Raw genomic sequence first — 19499 nt, 5'->3', positions numbered from 1 at the left:
GAGTTGGTTTATGTTCGAGAGAAGGGTAAATGTGTGGATGTGATTATGCCTAACTCTTTTGGCAGCCTTATGAAGTTAGGAAGACAAGTGGACCTTATCTATAGTGGATGACTCCCCTCCCACCCTACAAGTGGATGATACCGCTATGGTTCTTAGGCATATGTTATTAATCACCTTAAGATCATTTCAAAATATAAATATATTTTTAGTATAAGTCCTCACGTTTGACTCTAGACTCACCAAGAAACCTTATTGGATATTACGAATATGACAAAATTAGTGATATTAGATGACTATCAAACGATAATCATAGGGTTATCAACTTTTAAATTTACTACTTTTAAAATTTAGAAAATGTAGTGACATGAGTCATGTGATTATAAATGTTTTTGTTATTTTTGCAGGGTTCCAAAGAAAAAAGAAAAAGTAAGATGTGATTGATAATATGTGAAAAAAGAAAAAATTAAAGAAACATAACTCGATATATCTAATTTGTTTAAAAACGACCCCATTTGTAATTTTTCTTTTCAAAAGTCACAACATCTTTTTGGAAAGTTTTTTTAGAGAAGAATGCCAATACCTTCATCCTACGTATGTAGATGTATTTATGAATAATTTTTAAAAGTTCAAAACAATTTTTTTAACATTTCAAAGTTTAAGGTTATTTTTTTACACAAACTACAAAATTCAAAAGAATTTTTTTGTAATTTAACTAAATACTGTTGTATTATATATATATATATATATATATATATATATATATATATATATATATATATATATATATAAATAGTTATCTTTTTTAGTCCTATATTGTAAAAAAATATGATTATCGATTTATCGAAATCTAATTTGTAAATGGATTAAAACATTTAGTTTGTTAAAAAAAATGACAAAACAATGGACCAATGGACAGCTAATACGAGTCAGTGAACCGAATACACAAAATTCTCTAAATCCAATTAAGCAAGATTTCAAAAAAAAAATTCTCCTACTTCTCTACTCTCAAAATTTCTCCCTCTCCTCCCTCTCCTCCCTCTCCTCCCCCATTCTCTCTTGCTCTCTTGTCTTCTTTGGCCTATCTCTCAATTTCCGTTTCTGTAAGGAAGAAACCCTATCATACCCATTTCGCGGATCCATCTCCATCTTCTTCTCTAGTCGCGGATCCAATCTCCATCTTCTTCTCTTAGTGCGTCCTTTCCATTTCTTCGTACACTCCATTTTTCCTTTCTCTTTCAAAACCCTAAGGCCTATCTCTCAATTTCCGTTTCTTTAAGGAAGAAACCCTATCATACCCATTTCCGATCCATCTCCATCTTCTTCTCTTAGCGCGTCCTTTCCATTTCTTCTTCTTCTTCTTTGTTCGTACACTCCATTTTCCCTTTCTCTTCTCAAACCCTAATTCTCTTTAATTAATTAATTCCCTCTCCTTTCTCTCTCACTTCCTCCCTCTTCCATTAATGGCAGGTTCTCCTCATCTTCCTCCTTTCTCCAGTGTTGATTCCTCCTCTACTTCGACTGTGATGCTCTTTTCTTCTTCCCTCGCAATTTCGATTCCACCATCGTCACCGATTTTGGTTGCAATTTCTACTCTCTTCAACCTCAACCTTCTGGATTCCCTCACTCTCACCGGATTGACTTCAATGTCCTTGGAACCTCCACTACTACTATTAGTACTCCCCTCATCAAAGAATCCGCTGGATTATCAGACGCTCCTCTTCCTTTCCTTTCTAATCCTTGTGTCTCTTCCAACTCCAATTACTCCGTGAGTTCCCAATTAATTCCATCTTTATTTAATATTCAATTGTCCTCTTTCCATTTGTTTCAATTATTGAATAGAAAGTTAATTGAATGAACTATGTTCCAATAATTTCATGTGGTTCTAGTAAAGCACAGTGCATCCGGTCGAACTTCCCCCATTATGTAATTTTATGGAGGTAGTTTTGTAAATTGGATTGAAACAGGGGCTATTCAATGTGTATGCATTAAAATATAGGGATTGTTTTTCAATTAAATATAAATCGATTGAGCCTCTGATGTGCTAGTAAGCATCAGATCTCCTCTGTGTATATATAGTTAGGTACTCTTCTTTTTTTTATAGGTTCCGTCATATATATCACGGTCTGAAGTTGTAGCTAAACTTGCTTTCATCTTCAGTTTCTATCACTATTTAAAGGTCAGATTTTGTTCGATTAGAAGAATGTAAATTTGTCAAGGAAATAGCATGCTTAGTTTAATTGTACTCAAATATTGTTACTAAAACAATTGCTTTATTTGTGTTGATACCATTATTTGTGTGGTAGATCTCTTGATTCATTTTGATGTTTGTATTTTGAAGACATACAAAGGTCATAATACTAGTTGCTATTCTTTTTATCTTGGTACGTTTCATTTTTGTTTTAATATTTCACTGTCTCTATAATTGATTGTACAAACATATCTCATCATTCAATCACTTTTCAAGTTTTAGATTCTGAAATTTGTACATATTGGGGTTTTCCTTTTTCTTTATTTTGGATTATTTCAAATCTCCAAAGATCTTTCTTGTAACATTTGCATATTTTAGTTTGTTAAAATCTTCGAAAGTAGAGGAGAAGGCTCCAAAAGCATTCTGTCTCTCATTGCCTTGCCCTAACATATATCATCTGTGTTGTGCCTTGTAACATTTTACTTTTTTTTCCATAGCTTTTGAACCACTTTCCCTTTCTCTCCTTCTCTTTCATTCTTCTTTTATGTTAATTGGAAGAAGCTTTGAGGCCTCTCTTGAAAATAATGAGGTTTTGAAGGGATAGAAAGAGAGTGATGGTGGGATCCATCAAAGGTTTGGGATTTCACACAATGTTCGCATCACTCTTTTAAATGTAATTAGAGGTTGAGGAGTTGATGCCGATCATAGATAAGGAGGGGCTGGTTAGTGGCTTGGAAAAGAATTCAGACAACATTAATTTTTTCTAAAAAATAAAACCAACCTTCCGACGGTTGGTTAACACTCCTCGACAGTCGAGATAGGGTAAGACTTGTATTCTGGTTCTGTTGATACCTATATTTGTGCTTCATCACTTTATAATTGTACTTTTATTTATCCCCTTTGTATATTTCCATGTGTTTCATGTTTGTCTTTTATGTTTCTTCTATTTATATATTTCTTCATGTTCTTCTCCATTCGGGTTTGCTCTTGCGGAGGTTACACATTCATTGTTGTGCTGGTACTTTAGTTAATGATGTCTAATAATTTTTGTTTTGCAAATTTTCTTGTTAGTGCTCAAGTTTGATTTCATACTGCCTTTAGCATAGCTTTACGACTGCAGAATTCAATTGCACATTGCCCTTTTTTATTTTGTTATTACTGATGGACTTATTTGTGATACCTTTAAAGAAGAAAATTTATGGCTATTTGTGTTGAAGTTTATTTGTTGATTATTGGTTGGTTTTTTCCCTCCACTTTTCTTAATATTTTGAAGTGTGTAATAAGGTAAGCAATTTTTTAGTCCCCTAAATTTGTTTTGTTGATGAATTGTTTCCTTTTTTTTCTCGGTTTTGTTTTCAGGTTTTCATCATTATTCATTTGGTGGCTAAATATTACTCATGGGTATTTGTTCGATCTTATTTTGTTGTGATCAATTGATATACATAATATGCACTATAAATTTGTTAAATTGTTGGATTATTTGCTTTTTTAATAAGGTTGGAGGAACCTCAAGGTACGTTTTGTTAAAGCATATTTTATATTGATAAATTTGAAGTTGTCAAGTCTATAACAATGATAATGTTAATACGAGTAAATTTATAGCAAATTTAGTTGACTTAACTTATTTACATGCTGGTTGCTCGGACTCTTGGAAAAACCTTAAGGTTGTTATGACTTACATATCAGTTTTTGAGATTTTCCTTTGTAACTTTTTCATAGACCTTATTGTAGTTTTTTGTTCTTCATTTTTGTTTGTAGGACGTTTCTAGAGAATGCAAGACCATGTTTGAGTGAGAAATTGGTCTCGATGAAATTGAGAGTTCAATGAACAGCACATACAATGCAAGTAAATCTACCTACTCAAACCCATCTTCTATTTCTAAAGCAGAAGGGCTTTCGGTGGCTGAAACAAGTGAGTGATTAAGTTTTTTATCACCCGTATTATTTGTTATCACTAGGAAAGAAAGCTGAGTAGAAAAAGTAGAATGCCAAATGGAAAAAAAAAAGATTAGTAAGCAGCGTTATTATTTTAAAATAGAAAACAAAAATTAACATTATTGTTAAACCGAGCCATTCTCGAGAACATGAAATAGAATTGGATAGCTGCCATGCATCGTGTCTATGAATGTTAAGAATGAAACTATCGGTAGGGTTATAGAATAATCATTCTATCAGCCTCAATTATATGATACAGGGTTTATGAAATAGAATTTTCTTATGTATTGTAATAGTAGAAGATTCTTCGTCAGGAAGCCAAGCTTATAGCTTTGAAGAGTATCTAAAGGTTACAGAAGAGCAACCGAAAGCTTACGATCAGCTCCAAACCAATTTTCCAGCACAAAGCCAGAGTGGATCCCAAGTACAACGGGAAGGTTGTTAAAATCAAATCTCTTATGTCTTATTTCATAACTATTTAGTTTTGATCTTAACTACAACAATTTTCATTTTTTTCTAGGTGAACATTGTATGTGCTTAGAAATTAAGTGTTTTGAAAATTAGAGGTGAGCAATCACACTTAGAAACTAAGTGTAGAACCATAGAAATGTTACCCCATCGGTTCTAGCAATGCCTAGTTACCGCAGTTCATAACAAAGAAAGAAAAGAGGCTCGTAAATGCAGACCATAAAAAAGTGAGACAATCAACAATTATAAAAAAAAACATATGCAATATGCATTAAAAAAAGCTCATAAAAAATACAGAGTCAAGTCGGTTAGGTCAAGTAGAACATGTTGAGTTCCCTAGCTATTAGAGCTTTTGGGGGAAAACATCGCTTTTGGCCTAACCAAAACTAGACCATCTATTTTTAGTGTTTTAAACATAACGTCAAGTTTGATTGAGGGCTTTGAAAAGAGGAGGAATCCTCCTCGATCCACAGTAGGGCGAAAACGAGGCTTGTTGTCACTTCGAAGGGAGCAGTCAAACTTAGCATTGAGTTTGATTTTTTTTTTTGAAAAGGTAATGATAATATTATACAACAACAAGGTGGACCTCACAGCCTGAGGTCAAGACAAAAGAGCGAACAACACTCACAGAACAAGTAGTTAGACAAAACAACCCATAAGTACCCAAAACAACCCCACATCTCGGGAACAAGAACTAAAACCAAAAGAAACCAACTGTGTTCCAAACATTAAAAGGACAAGAAGAAGAGAGAAAGACAACAAAGTTAATAAAGAGAAGAGAAACCCCACACCCGGGACAAGCAAACGAAAAGAACATTAAATAAGACCATGAACACCATCCGACCAAGAAGCAGCACGCGCTTTAATACACGACCGAATGAGCTGGAATACAACCATAGGCTCCCGAATAGCACCTCCATGAAGACGATGATTTCGCTCCTGCCAAATGAAATAAATTGTAGCACACCAGAGAAGGCGCCACAGTTTTCTCCTCACACTCTTCCCAATACCCTGATTATAAATCCAAGATAACCCAACCCCCCAATAACCGATTCTATGAGAAGATGACATAAGCAAAAGGATCCTCGACCAAATCTCCCACCCAAAATGACAAGAAAAAAACAAATGATCACGAGACTCATAGTTCCCTCCACAAAGCAAACACGATAAAGGAATCGACCTATCCCACCGACTTAACCTATCTCTAGTACCCAACCTATCCCTGATGGCCAACCAAGCACAAAAGGAGTGCTTAGGAATATTTCCCCCACCCCATAGTAAACCCGACCAGCCAACCCTAATACTATGAGGACGAATAGTCTCCCACGCACTAGTGATCGAAAAACTATCATGACTCCCCGACACCCAAACCCACCTATCCTCAACACTCGGACTCGGCCTCACTCCCTGAACCCTATCCCAAATGTCCATCAAATCCAAAGAAACAAGCGGCCATCTCCAATCACCATCCCGACCCATGAAATCCACCAGCCTCGCATCCCACCGACTACCCACATCATAGATCACCCTCTTCCCAAACTGCTGGATAATCGGCCCACCCTGAATCCATGGAACCAACCATACACTTCCTTCCATTGCCCACCTCCATCTTAACATGAGCTTTAAGGATATCCCACTTACGCAAGATTTCCCTAAAGCACCAAGATCGACCCACCCCAGCATCGATCTCCCACAGCGATCTCCCTTTAAGGATATAAGATTCCACCCAAGCAACTCACAAACTACCAGATTTAACAAGTAGCAACCATAATATCTTCAACGTGCTAGCTATATTCCAAGAAGATCCATCACGAATATCAAGACCTCCTTCATCAAAAGGAAGACAAACCTCATCCCAGGCAACTTTAGCACCACCTCTTCCCTCCTCCTTACCTCTCCACAGATAAGCCCTCAAGATCTTATCAACGTCTCTGTGGACTTTCATAGGAAGCATGAACACACTAGCCCAATAAACCTGAAGGCTCCTAAGGACTGAGCGAACAAGCTGAAGTCTACCTGCAAAAGATAACACTCTAGCAGACCAAGACCGAATACGACTGGTAATACACTGAATAAGGGGATCACAATCAGAGCTCCGCAATCTTCCAGAGAGGAGAGGAAGCCCAAGATAACTAACAGGGAGATGACCAATGGAAAAACCCATGTTAGCAGCAAGCCGAGAAGCTTTCGAACTATTAACCCCCACAAGAAAAATTGAGCTTTTAGCAAGATTAGCAAACAGTCCTGAAAGCTCACCAAACCTCTTAATAGTCTCTTTTATGAAACTTATAGAATGATTATCAGCAGTACAAAAGATCATCAAGTCATCTATAAAAGTAAGATGAGTTAATCTGACCTTCTCACAAAACTGGTGGAATTGAAAATTCTGAGGTGGGCTGTTCAACATGCGAGAAAGCACCTCCATGACCATCACAAATAAGAACGGGGATAAAGGGTCACCTTGTCTAAGTCCTTTCCTCCCATGGAAAAAACCTTCCAACGATCCATTAATCATAATGGAGAACATCGGAGAGGTCACACACGCTCGAACCCAACTCACAAATCTTAAAGGCGTACCTATGGCAATCAGCAGGCCAAAGAGGAAATCCCAATTAACAGAATCATAAGCTTTTTGGAGGTCAACCTTCATAGTGGACGAGGTTTACCTCTGTGCAAATGGTATGCCCTTACAAGCTCCTGACAAAGAAGAATATTGTCAATAATACTCCTCCCAGGGATGAAAGCTGGCTGATTTCCACTAACAAAAGAAGGAAGCCACACACGAAGCCTATCTGCCAATATTCTTGAAATGCACTTATAAATAACGCTACAACAAGATATAGGGCTGAAATCCTCCAATCGATTAACACCATTCCTTTTAGGAATAAGTGTAATAGCAGTCGTATTCACCCCTTGAGGGAAGTAATTGGTCTCAAAGAAGTGTAAGACGACATCACAGAAGCCCTCTCCAACCACTGTCCAAGCTCCTTTGAAGAAGCCAACTGAATACCCATCACGGCCTGGAGCCTTTCCACCATCCATGGAGAACAGAACACGTCTCACTTCCTCCTGCCAATAGGCGACTGGAGGGCCTGGCAACACTCCTCAGTCCATCTAAACTGAACAATCTCCTCAATACAAGTAGAGAGCTCTCTATAGCTAATATTCTGAGAACCCAGACTATCTTTGAAATAATTCACTACCACCTGAGTCACCTGATCATGGTTAGTCAACCAATTTCCATCTGGGTCAATAACTGATCTCAAAGCATTGCTGCTCTGCCTTGATCGAACATATCGATGAAAAAAGGCAGTATTCTGGTCATCTAGCTTCAACCATCTGATTTGCGACTTCTGGCGCATAGCGGCTTCCTCCACTCTAACCGCTTTCCAAAAGTTTATCGTGGCTAAGCTCGCGTGATTAGTCGCCTCCTCCGACAGAGAGTTCGTCTCCATCTCTCTTTAAGCTCGGTCCATGGTATCATTGGCAAGACGAACATCCTCACTGATGGTTCGGATATGCCTACCAAAATGTCTGCGAAGAATCGACTTGAGATTTCTTAAGTTCCTTACACTATTCACAATTGGAGAAACTCTAGTATCTTTGGTCCAAGCAGAGGACACAACATCCATAAAGGACGCTTCTTCAACCCAATGGTTAAAGAAACGAAAAGAGACCACTTGTTGGCTTCGCTGATTACTGGGATAGACAAGTATGGAAGAATGATCAGAAATACCCCACGGGAGGACGTTAACCCACATGTTAGGCCATGTACTAAGCCCCTCATCATTCACTAGGATACGATCAAGTCTCCTCATCAAACCCAACCCATGTCTCTTACTAGTCCAAGTAAACCAGTTCCCCTGGACCGCGGGTTCAACAAGGTCCGCCTCTCGAATAGCCATGTCAAACTCCTCCATATCCTCCACGTTCGGAGCACCCCCGAAGGCTTCAGAGTGGAGTCTGATGGTGTTAAAATCACCAAAGACCATACCCGGTCCTCTCCAACCAGCAGAGATCTCAATTATTCGCCTCCATAAAACACGTCTCTCGATATTACTATTAGAGGCATACACACACAGAACCTCTACCTTCTCCCCAGAGATCAAATCTGTTATTACACCAGAAATAAACTGGTCGACAACCTCGTTAGTCGTGAACACGAATCTGTTACGTTTCCACATAATCCACATCCGACCTACTCCACTATTGCTGTAGTTACTAATGAACCCCTACGAATCACTAAATCTTCTAGATATCGAGACAAAGTTCTCCTCTCGAACTCTAGTATCCAGGATGCAATAGAAACCCACCGTAGACACGGCTAAGAAGTCCTTCACCGCTCTACACTTTACAGGGCTATTAAGGCCCCGCACGTTCCACGTACACCAACTAACCATGAGGTCGTATGGGAGCCGCCTCTCCCATAGGAATTACATCACCTGTAGTACTCAAAACGACCATAGAAGAGTCATCTACTCGTAAGGGAGGAGGGGAGCCATCCACTATAGATAAAGGCCATTTATCTCCTTTATCCACCTCCATGAGGTTGTTAAAGGAGTTAGTGATACTCACTTCCGCCCTTTTCCCTCTGTCCCAAATAGAGATCATTCCCCTATTTTTCCTGTCAACTGGGGTAAATTCCTCCCGATTTACCTCCACCTTTTCAGGCAGTTTATGGGTAATAATTTCTCCTTCTTCCATGTGTTGGAAGGATTCCAACACAACATCTCCATACTCCCCACAATCTGGAACCACCTCTTTAGTAGGAACAACCTCTTTAACAGGAACCTCTTTACTTGCAGCTTCCTTTTTACTATTTTCATTGCCTCTTTAAAGGTGTTTTGCGAGTGTCCAAAAGATCGACACAAGTTACATTTTTTCCGTTTCCACTCATAAGTGACAGTTACAATAAATTCCTCTCCTCTAAGGTTGACTGTTACTTCGGCAGGCATAATACTGTCCACATTCAATTCCACACATATACGGGCATAAGAAAGACGACGTCTCTTTAGTATCAACTGAAAGAGGTTTTCCTATTGCACTCGCTACCACAGTCAAACCAACATCCGTCTATAGCTCCAACGGAATCCTCCCTAACTTTATCCAAACAGGAACTGAATCAAAGACAAAGGATTCAGGAACTATACCTGGAGTCCATTTGCGGAGGAGCATAGGTTTGCCTCCAAGGTGCCATGGGCCACGGGATAAGATCCACTCTATCGACTTCAGATGTTTGAATTCAAAGCAGATGAGCCCATTCTCCATCAGAGTAATTGTTGGCATTTCAATTCTACCCCAAATCTTCTCTATAAGACGATAGATGACTAGATACGACAATTTTGCATCAATTAATTGCCTGATGAGGGAGTTCTCCCACACTCTAACTCCTTGACTAATAACTTCTTCAAACGGGGTCACCACAATTTTCTCTCCCACAGTAGTCAGAGGTGTATAGGTCATAGAGAAACCTCTTGTTGAGCCAAATAAGGAAGCCCATGAATTTTTACCTGCACCTCCAGAATTATTAGATTTATGCACCTCATGCCCACGAATCGGAACAGGCGGCCCACCATTTGAATTAGTACCAAACGGTTCTCTAATGGCTGGCCCATCATTCAAATGCCCATCAACCGGCCCAATCTTTGGGGCACTTGCAATAGCATCCAGCCCAGGTCCATATCCTTCGGTCGCTGCAATTTGCCCAACATGCTGAACACTTGAAGCACCAGGTAAGCACTCCTTCTGTGAGATCCCAGTTTCGTGTGAGATGGGTGGCCCATCATTCAACGATGGCCCATCAACCAGAGATCCATGACCAATTCCATTCATAAATGTGTCCACACCATTCGGCTTCGCCCATTTACCGGCTCACTAGGCTTCATCAAGTTTTCATTCAAAACAATCGGCCCACAGCCTTTGGGCCAACAATCTTCATGGACCATCTCCGCTCGGTCCATTTCCTGTATTTTGATTTTTATATGTTTCACGGTTCACGTAAACCGGTTCGGGTCCACTCATGTCCGACCGTTCTTCCTCACATAAATTAGGTCAGCCTTTGCAGTCGCCGCCCTTCGGTCGTTCGCCGCCATATCATGTACGCGTTGAAGGCTTGACATCATGCGTTTCTTCACCTCCTTAACGTCACTGGATAATTTCTTCATCGTTTCATGCTTAGGACATCAACCCAACATCCGTGATGATCTTTTCGGCCCAATCTGGGAACACGAATGAACTCAAAAAGAATTGAAATTCAACCGGGGAGATTCATGCGAGATTCCTCCAGCGAGTGAATTAAATCATGGTCTTCAAACCCAGAAGTGGTTGCCAATAAATTGATTCGTACCACACACAATACTTTCAAGATAGTTCAAATCAATTCAGCTTGGAAATAGATTTAAACAATTTCTGGACAGACGTTAATTCTCCCAAATCAAAATGAATATCATTCGTAATGGTTCAATTGATCAATTGTAATCAATTTCGAAATGGATACCAAATGACATTAGTTTTCACATTCAATCTGCCAAAATCGAATGAATTACCTTCTAATTTGATCCCTTGCTGACCGCAGCACTCACCAGGCATTCGCCTCCTTCACCAGCCGAGTGAGAGAACTTGGAAATCCTAGAGAGACACGTGTGAGGTACACGCGCCCGAGATGAAATTTTTTCCTTTTTACTCTAATTGAGTTTGATTGAGGGCTTTGAAAAGAGGAGGAATCCTCTCTGATCCACAATAGGGGAAAATGAGGCTTGTTGTCACTTCGAAGGGAGCAGTTAAACTTAGCATTGAGTTTGATTGAGGGCTTTGAAAAGAGGAGGAATCCTCTCTGATCCACAATAGGGGAAAACGAGGCTTGTTGTCACTTCGAAGGGAATAATCAAACTTTGAAACTAAGTGTAGAACCATAGAGAGATTACCCCACCGATTCTAGCAGGGCCTATTACCATATTGCATACCAAAGAAAGAAAAAAGAGGCTTGTAAATGCAAACCATAAAAATGTGACACAATCAACAACTATAAAAAAAACATATGCAATATGCATTGAAAAAAGCTCATAAAAATAAGGAGTGAAGTCAATTAAGTCAAGTAGAATGTGTTGAGTTCCCTAATTATTAGTGCTTTTGGGGGAAATTTTCACTTTTGGCCTAACCCAAACTAGACCACCTATTCTTAGCGTTCTAAACATAGCATCAAGTTTGATTGAGGGCTTTGAAAAGAGGAGGAATCCTCTCTGATCCACAATAGGGGAAAATGAGGCTTGTTGTCACTTCGAAGGGAGCAGTTAAACTTAGCATTGAGTTTGATTGAGGGCTTTGAAAAGAGGAGGAATCCTCTCTGATCCACAATAGGGGAAAACGAGGCTTGTTGTCACTTCGAAGGGAATAATCAAACTTTGAAACTAAGTGTAGAACCATAGAGAGATTACCCCACCGATTCTAGCAGGGCCTATTACCATATTGCATACAAAAGAAAGAAAAAAGAGGCTTGTAAATGCAAACCATAAAAATGTGACACAATCAACAACTATAAAAAAAACATATGCAATATGCATTGAAAAAAGCTCATAAAAATTAGAGAGTGAAGTCGATTAAGTCAAGTAGAATGTGTTGAGTTCCCTAATTATTAGTGCTTTTGGGGGAAAATTTCACTTTTGGCCTAACCAAAACTAGACCACCTATTCTTAGCGTTCTAAACATAGCATCAAGTTTGATTGAGGGCTTTAAAAAGAGGAGGAATCCTCCCCAAACCACCGAAGGGGGAAAATGAGGGTCGTCACTCTAAAGGGAGCAGTCAAACTTAGCATTGAGTTTGATTGGAGGTTTTGAAAAGATGAGGAATCTGATAGACCCCCATATTACATTTGTACAGCGGAAGAGGGACAAAGAAATTGAAAAAAAAATATCACGTGCACATGAATAGCATGTGAGGGTTAGTAAAGGGAAGGTTTAGTTACCTTATTGTTAGTATAAATAAAAAGTAATCGTGGGCGGGAAAGTTAAGTTTTGTTTGAGAAAGTGAATTTCTATTCTTCCTTGAGAGAGAGGATAACAGGAGAGGGATTTCATATTGTAATTAGGATTTCATTCCTATTCTATCATTAATAATATAGTAGCAATTTCATTCCAAGACTGGTTTCCATCAAATTGGTATCAGAGCATTGATCTCGGGCAAGAAGAATGCAAATGGTTCATACTCGGATCGAAGAGATGGAGACGTTTGACCAGGAAATACAAGACATTAAGAAAGAGATTAGTAAGATACTGGTGATCGAAAAGACGTTGGCCAAAATATCCAAAAATATGGAGAGGTAGAATCAGATGATGTTACGAATTATGGAATCGACAACAATGCACAATTCATCGACGAAGAATGTGGACGAAGGCGAAGGGTGACCAAGATGGGAGAACGAAACAAGGAAGGAAGAAAAGAAAATAGATGATGAAAGTAATAATGACTGCAATAAGTTTAAGAAGGTGGAGATGTCGATATTCAATGGAGATGATCCCGATTCTTGGCTGTTTCGCGTAGAGAGGTATTTGCACATTCATAAACTTACTGAATTTGAGAAAATGACTGTATCCACTATTAGTTTTGAGGGACTAGCATTGAACTTTTACCGTTCTGAAGAAGAACGAGAGAACTTTGTAGATTGGGTGAATATGAAGGAAAGATTATTGGTGCGATTTCGATCCGTGAGGGAGGAATCGTTGTATGTAAGGTTCTTGCAAATTCAACAAAAGACAACGATAGAGGAATATCAAAATTTATTCGATAAGTGGGTAGCTCCTTTGTCGGACCTATTAGAGAAGGTGGTAAAAGAGACATTTATGTCAGGATTGAAACTGTGGATCTAGGCGGAGATGGATTTATGTGAGTCGAAGGGATTAGCACAAATGATACTAATCGCGCAAAAGGTAGAGAACAAGGAAGATGTCAGGAAGCAAATCTTTCTGGATATTCTGGAGAAAAGGTGATAAACTCCCACAATAGCACCAAGGCTAATACCATTGCGAATACAGAAGAAAGTAAAGGAGGAATGAATTGGCCGATGAGAACTATTACTCTACGAGGAACAACAAAAGAGGAAGTACGGAAAGAGGGACAGACGAAGCGCTTATTTGATGCTGAATTTCAATCTAGAAAGAAGGGATTGTGCTTTCACTGTAATGAGAAATATTCTCATGACCACAAATGCAAGATGAAAGAGCAAAGGGAATTGCGAATGATTGTTGTGAAGGAAGAAGGCGAGGAGTATGAAATTATTGAAGGAGGAATTGATCAGAAAGAATTGAATGCCCCTGAGATCGTAGAGAGAGTCAGGTGGTGGTGGAATTATCCATTAATTATGTGGTGGGATTATCCAACCTAGGGAAAATGAAGGTAAAAGAGATGATACAAGGGAAGGTGGCTATAGTACTAATTGATTGTGGAGTCACACGCAATTTCATTTCAGAAAAAAATAGTGAAAGAGTTGCAACTGAGTACAAAAGAAACGTCGAATTATGGAGTCATTTTGGGCTCGGGCACTGTAGTCAAAGGGAAGGTAATTTGTGAAGATGTTGAGTTAATGCTGGGAGACTAGAAGGTAGTGAATGAGTTTTTACCCTTGAAGTTCGGAGGGGTAGTTGCCATACTTGGAATGCAGTGATTGTATTCCTTGGGAACGACTGGAGTGGATTGGAAGAATCTGATGTTAACATTTACATATCAGGGGAAGAAGGTGATAATCCAAGGAGATCCGAGCCTAACCAAGGTCAGGGTCTGTCTTAAGAAGTTTATGAAAACATTGGGGGGAAGAAGATCAAGGCTTTTTAGTATAGTGCAAAGCGTTAGAAAAATAATCATATATAAATAAAATGCTTCACCATATTTATATATAATCATTTCCAAAACAATACATATATGAATATTTCATATCAGTTGCAAAAATAATATAAACAATCTCATTAGATTGTCATAAGTTCAACTCAACATCCTAGTTCAACTCAACTTCCTAAATTAACTAACTTATCTAAAAACTATCCAAAAACTTCCCAATAACAGTTTGAGAAAGCTCCAAGTCGCGACGAAAAAGCTCTAAGTCACCGGTTCTCGCAGCCTGAAAAAAAATTTGATGATAATTAATATAACATAGCATAATAGAAATCCAACCATCACTATTCAACTCAACATCATAGTAGATTTTGTGTTTGCACATTTATTCATTCACTTCAGCTTGTGTAATTGTTTAGCGATAGATCATAAATAAATTAACTAGAATTTCAATGAAGTTATTAGTAAGCCAGAAAATACTTATAATGCACACATGAGGGGAAAGTAAGTACATTGTATAATTAAACAAACACCACATGTTTTTCTACACACTTATAATTATAATGCACGAAAGAGTAAGACATAATGGAATTGCAAATCTAAGGTGGCCAAGCCTCTAACACTTTGAACTATAACTTTCTTTCAACACAATCAAACAAAAAGCCAATACAAAAAATATGCATAAATCACAACTGGATATCCAACCATTGTTGTTTTAAGTTCTAAAAAAATAAATTTCTTGTTACCTATTTTTGCAACTATAGTTAATATGAAAGTGTAACACAAAAAAATTAAACAATATTGAAAGTGCAAACATGGTTAACAAATTGGTTGTTACCTTTTTTTTAGTCCGAAATAAGTGACTTGGTTAACAAATGTTCTGCATTTTACCTCCTGTAATTTCAAAAGTAGCTAGATTTTTATTAGCATGAACAAAGAGGGAAGTGATTGATTGAATAATAAATTGCAAAAATATAAAAAAATTCCAATAGAATGGAGAAATTTTGGATACAAATACCAGCTTCTGCAATGATGAAATAACAATGTAGTTCAATAAAATTGACGGAAAACAATGTTTCTGGGTTAAGAAACAACCTCTGTGATTGGGGTATCAAGAACCCTCTCAGAACCATATTTCTCCAAAATCCTTTTGGTTATCTAATTGAAGGGAATAAAAAAGCCAAAAATTGTTAAAATGTACAATTAAATGAATAAGAAATTCAAATATCATGTGAAGTAGAGATCATCTCTTCCACCTACCTAACCTTATAAGTCTCCTGATATTCTCCGACCTGCATCAAAATGTTTGAAATTAATCATAAGTGTAGACAAATCATATAATATACAAACATAAATGGGTTTGTGTTCATTCTCCTCACCTCTTCTCTCATAAATTTTTTTTTTTTTTGATCAACAGACATTTCTTCATCAAGTGCAGAGTTTAGAGTATCCCTCACGGTCATCTGTGCATATTCGGGACAAATTTTGGTTTAAAATGGTTAGTCTTTTGTTTTCAAACAACATCAAGCAGTAAGATGGACGACCATTTCTCAACCATAATACAACCGTATAAGCCAAGAGAAATAGGAAGGTAGAGAAAGTTAATGGAAAATAGTTACATTACTCACCTACTGTGTGACAGTAGGGAAAATACGGTCCCGTATAAGCCATATCTCCTTCTATCAATCTGTATCTTCTCATATCAATCATCAACTCCATTGGATTTGTAAGGAGAACCCAAAGCACCATGTGATATATGGACTTTCCCCAACTTTATACGTGAAGAGGGAAGAGGAATTAATTTCTAACCTCTTCATGCGTGAGGTTCAAATTTCTAACCCAAAAAACCCAAAGCACCATGAGCAATACGTCGCTTCTATACAAATACAAAAGGTTCAAATCACAAATCAAGATATCTTCATACGTGAATGAGAATTAATTTCTAATCTCTAAATAAAGAAGGATGGAGTTTTCGTATAGAGAAGCGACGATGGATGACATTTTCGAAGGAGCCCGACTTGAAGCACGGTGGATGGCAGACGGAGATTGAGTGTGAAGAGATGGAATTAATCTTCGGTGGCGATTTCGAATGGTGATTTCGAACGAGTGTGAAGACCAATTTCGAATCACGTCAAGAATGGGTGTGGGATAGGGCTTCCCCAACTTCAAGAACGGTGATTTCAGTTGGAGATTTCAAAAACTCAAGCGCGACGACAATGTGAAGGTGGAGATTTCGAAAATGCTTAGGCGTGAAGAAGAAGATGATGCGTTTTAATTTCTAGGGCAAAAGGATTAATTCTCACCTAATTATTAACGCGTGTTTCCTTTTTTTTTTTTATTTAATCGAACTTGACGTTTTTAAAACGTCAAGAACAACCGCTCTCTTGATGGTTAGAAAATGTCAAGAATGTCGAATTTATAAAAATACTTGACGTTTTTAAAACTTCAAGAATTTAATAGATATTACTTGACGTTTTTAAAACGTCAAGGATAAATAAATATTACTTGACGTTTAAAAAACGTCAAGAAAGTTGAAGATTGGCATATCTCCGCCTTTTCATAGAAATTCTTGACGTTTTTTCTTTGAAATCACCGCTTTCTTGACGTTTTTTTCAAAAAACGTCAAGTAATTAAAACTACAAACGTCAAGAAAGCCTGTTTTTGTAGTAGTGTAAGTTTAAGGTGTTACATTTTGGTTTCAAAAACTTTTGGAATTTTGTGAGAGGTATAGACGTTCATATTCGAATAGATACAAAGGTATAATATTTCCTAAACCCTAATTCTTTTAATTTAGGGTTGCAAGTTAAATAGGTGCAATTAGGGTAATTTTGTATTCCATTTTTCCACTGCGCATGTCTCTTTCTAACATAGACTATGAAGAAACTTTCTCTATCGTTGCCATGCTAAAGTCAATTAGAATAGTCTTATGCATCGCCATGTTTTATGATTATGAAATTTGGCAGATGGATGTCAAGACAACTTTTTTTGAATGAAAATCTTGAAGAGAGTATCTATATTACTCAATTAGAGGGGTTTATAGATCAAGATCAAGAACAAAAGGTTTGTAAGATTCAAAAATCCATTTATGGATTAAAACAAACATCTAGATCCTGGAATATAAGATTTGATACTATGATCAAATCTTATGGCTTTGATACAAAAGGTTGACGAACCTTATGTTTACAAAAAAGGTCGTCAATTCCATTGTAGTATTCTTAGTCTTGTATGTAGATGATATTCTACTTATTGGAAAAGGACATAGGATTTCATACTAATATCAAGAAATGGCTAGCTATGCAATTTCAAATGAAAGTTCTGGGAAATGCACAATACGTTCTTAAGATCCAAATTGTACAGAACTGCAAAAACAAAACACTAGCCATGTCTCAAGCATCTTATATAGACAAAATGTTGTCTAGATATAAAATGTAGAATTCCAAAAAGGGTATGCTATTATACATCTATGGAATTCATTTGTCAAAGGAACAATGTCCTAAGACACCTCAAGAAATTGAGGATATGAGAAAAATTTCCTATGCTTCCGCTGTTGGAAGTTTGATATATGCAATGTTGTGTACTAGATCTGACATTTGCTACTTAGTAGGGATGGTCAGTAGGTATCAGTCCAATCTTGGACGTGATCACTGGACAACCGTTAAGAATGTTCTAAAATATCTTTGAAGAACAAAACACTACATTCTCGTGTATGGTACAAAAGATTTAATCCTTACTGGATACACTCATTATGATTTTCAAACTGATAAAGATGCTAGAAAGTCTATATCAGGATTAGTATTCACTCTAAATAGAAGGGTAGTAGTTTGGAGAAGCATAAAACAAACTTGTATAATTGATTCCACAATGGAGGTAGAATACGTAGCAACTTTTGAAGCAACAACAGAAGCATTATGGCTAAGAAAATTCTTGACAGATCTGGAAGTCGTTCCAAATATGCATCTATCAATCAATTTATACTGTCACAACAGTGGTGCAGTTGCAAATTCAAGAGAACCTAAAAGCCGTAAACGGGGAAAACATATCGAACGTAAGTACCATCTTATCAGGAAAATTGTACATCGTTGTGACGTTGTAGTAACCCATATTTTTTCAGAGAAACTGTGGATGCCGCCCGCTTTGTAGTTAGTACAAACGAGGTGATTCTGAATCGTTCCAGTACATACATGAATGACCCGTTAGTTAACGAATGTTGATTAACTCAGTCTATAAGAATTTAGTCAATTAATCTTGAATCATTGGAGTTCATGATATATAGGTCCATTAGGTTCCCTTGCTAGCTCATATGGAATAAACTTAAAACAGTGTGATGGAATAAGTCGAATTGTTCGAATTGGGATAAGAGAGAGAAACTGACAAGTATATGTGTTATAGCCATCAAATTTCATATTAGAAATAGAGCTTTGAGTTGTTGGGCTTTAGTATTCCATGGACATGCAATTTTGCATGGAAAATCCTTATAAATAGGGCCATTGACCTCATTTGATGGGTTGGCTATTGAATTTGGGCTCTTGTACCAAATTGGATTTCTTTTTCTTATTTACATAGAAAAAAAATTACCAAGCCCATTTCTTTTTCCATCTATTTCTTTCTCTCGGTACTGAGTCTAGAGGATAGTAGGTGAACCCTATTTTAGAATATATTGAAGGATGAAACGTAACTCTTTCACGGAAGTGGGGGCTCTCCACTCCTTAAAAGCTCACAACTTATGTTCGTCCATTCAAATCTTTCTACATTCGATGATGTGACCCAGAAAATTGATACGCTATTTAGCAAAAACACTTTTCTCTTTCTTGAAATATAACTGATTATGTTGGAGCTTGTCAAAAGTCAAACTCTTCGACACGCTCTTCCATTTGTGCGATAGAACTTGAAGAGCTACTTCCACGTTCAAAACTACCTACTTTGGTGGTTTTATGTTCTAACGAATCAACCCTCAGCGCCAATTCATTTATGGGTAGTTTGTCTATTTAGGCATTCAATGCGTCTATTTCTCTTACTTTTTCTTTAAACATCTCAAGTTGGGTCTGGAGAAATCTTACTTCGTTTGGCAATTCTTTCATATCCAAGAAT

At 37.6% G+C, this 19499-nt stretch overlaps 3 protein-coding genes and 1 long non-coding RNA gene across 5 annotated transcripts; 1 reads left to right on the top strand and 3 right to left on the bottom strand.

The window, feature by feature from the left end:
• Window positions 1–1891: 1891 nt before the first annotated feature.
• Window positions 1892–4118, top strand: LOC116405971. The gene is made up of 3 exons (XR_004219053.1): window positions 1892–2176; window positions 3548–3589; window positions 3947–4118. It is a non-coding gene; the product is annotated as an uncharacterized LOC116405971 (long non-coding RNA).
• A 1289-nt stretch (window positions 4119–5407) lies between these two features.
• LOC116405965 lies at window positions 5408–6187 on the bottom strand. The gene has a single exon (XM_031889688.1). The coding sequence runs from the start codon at window positions 6185–6187 to the stop codon at window positions 5408–5410; it is 780 nt and encodes a 259-aa protein (XP_031745548.1).
• Window positions 6188–7702: 1515 nt separating this feature from the next.
• On the bottom strand, window positions 7703–8818 carry LOC116405975. Its single transcript, XM_031889693.1, has one exon. It carries the CDS (start codon window positions 8782–8784, stop codon window positions 8053–8055), a length of 732 nt encoding a protein of 243 aa, XP_031745553.1. The 5' UTR covers window positions 8785–8818; the 3' UTR covers window positions 7703–8052.
• A 5697-nt stretch (window positions 8819–14515) lies between these two features.
• LOC116405968 (pyruvate dehydrogenase E1 component subunit beta, mitochondrial-like) lies at window positions 14516–16692 on the bottom strand. Of its 2 annotated transcripts, none has more exons than XR_004219051.1 (6): window positions 16040–16692; window positions 15791–15874; window positions 15672–15703; window positions 15507–15569; window positions 15250–15305; window positions 14516–14697 (listed from the first exon to the last, which is right to left on the bottom strand). XR_004219051.1 is itself a non-coding variant. In XM_031889690.1 (6 exons), exons 2-6 carry the CDS (start codon window positions 15872–15874, stop codon window positions 14676–14678), a joined length of 252 nt encoding a protein of 83 aa, XP_031745550.1. In that variant the 5' UTR covers window positions 16040–16692; the 3' UTR covers window positions 14516–14675. The 2 variants fall into 2 exon arrangements, 1 of the variants encoding a protein (XP_031745550.1); XM_031889690.1 differs by having other exon boundaries at window positions 15677–15703.
• Between the last annotated feature and the right edge of the window lie 2807 nt (window positions 16693–19499).

This window comes from Cucumis sativus, unplaced genomic scaffold (genome assembly GCF_000004075.3).
Source record: "Cucumis sativus cultivar 9930 unplaced genomic scaffold, Cucumber_9930_V3 scaffold52, whole genome shotgun sequence".
NCBI lineage: Eukaryota > Viridiplantae > Streptophyta > Magnoliopsida > Cucurbitales > Cucurbitaceae > Cucumis > Cucumis sativus.
Note: the sequence above shows the minus strand (reverse complement) of the source record. Positions and strands in the feature narration are given on the sequence as shown.

What these genes read in the sequence shown, in the direction of transcription:
- LOC116405968 (XM_031889690.1), bottom strand. Translation starts at nt 15,874, where the DNA reads ATGACCGTGAGGGATACTCTAAACTCTGCACTTGATGAAGAAATGTCT. An exon ending in AATATCAGGAGACTTATAAG is followed by an intron (nt 15,570 to 15,676) that starts GTTAGGTAGGTG and finishes CCCTTCAATTAG; the next exon opens with ATAACCAAAAGGATTTTGGA. An exon ending in TATTTCGGACTAAAAAAAAG is followed by an intron (nt 14,698 to 15,249) that starts GTAACAACCAAT and finishes ATTTTTTTTCAG; the next exon opens with GCTGCGAGAACCGGTGACTT.
- LOC116405965 (XM_031889688.1), bottom strand. Translation starts at nt 6,187, where the DNA reads ATGGAAGGAAGTGTATGGTTGGTTCCATGGATTCAGGGTGGGCCGATT.
- LOC116405975 (XM_031889693.1), bottom strand. Translation starts at nt 8,784, where the DNA reads ATGTGGATTATGTGGAAACGTAACAGATTCGTGTTCACGACTAACGAG.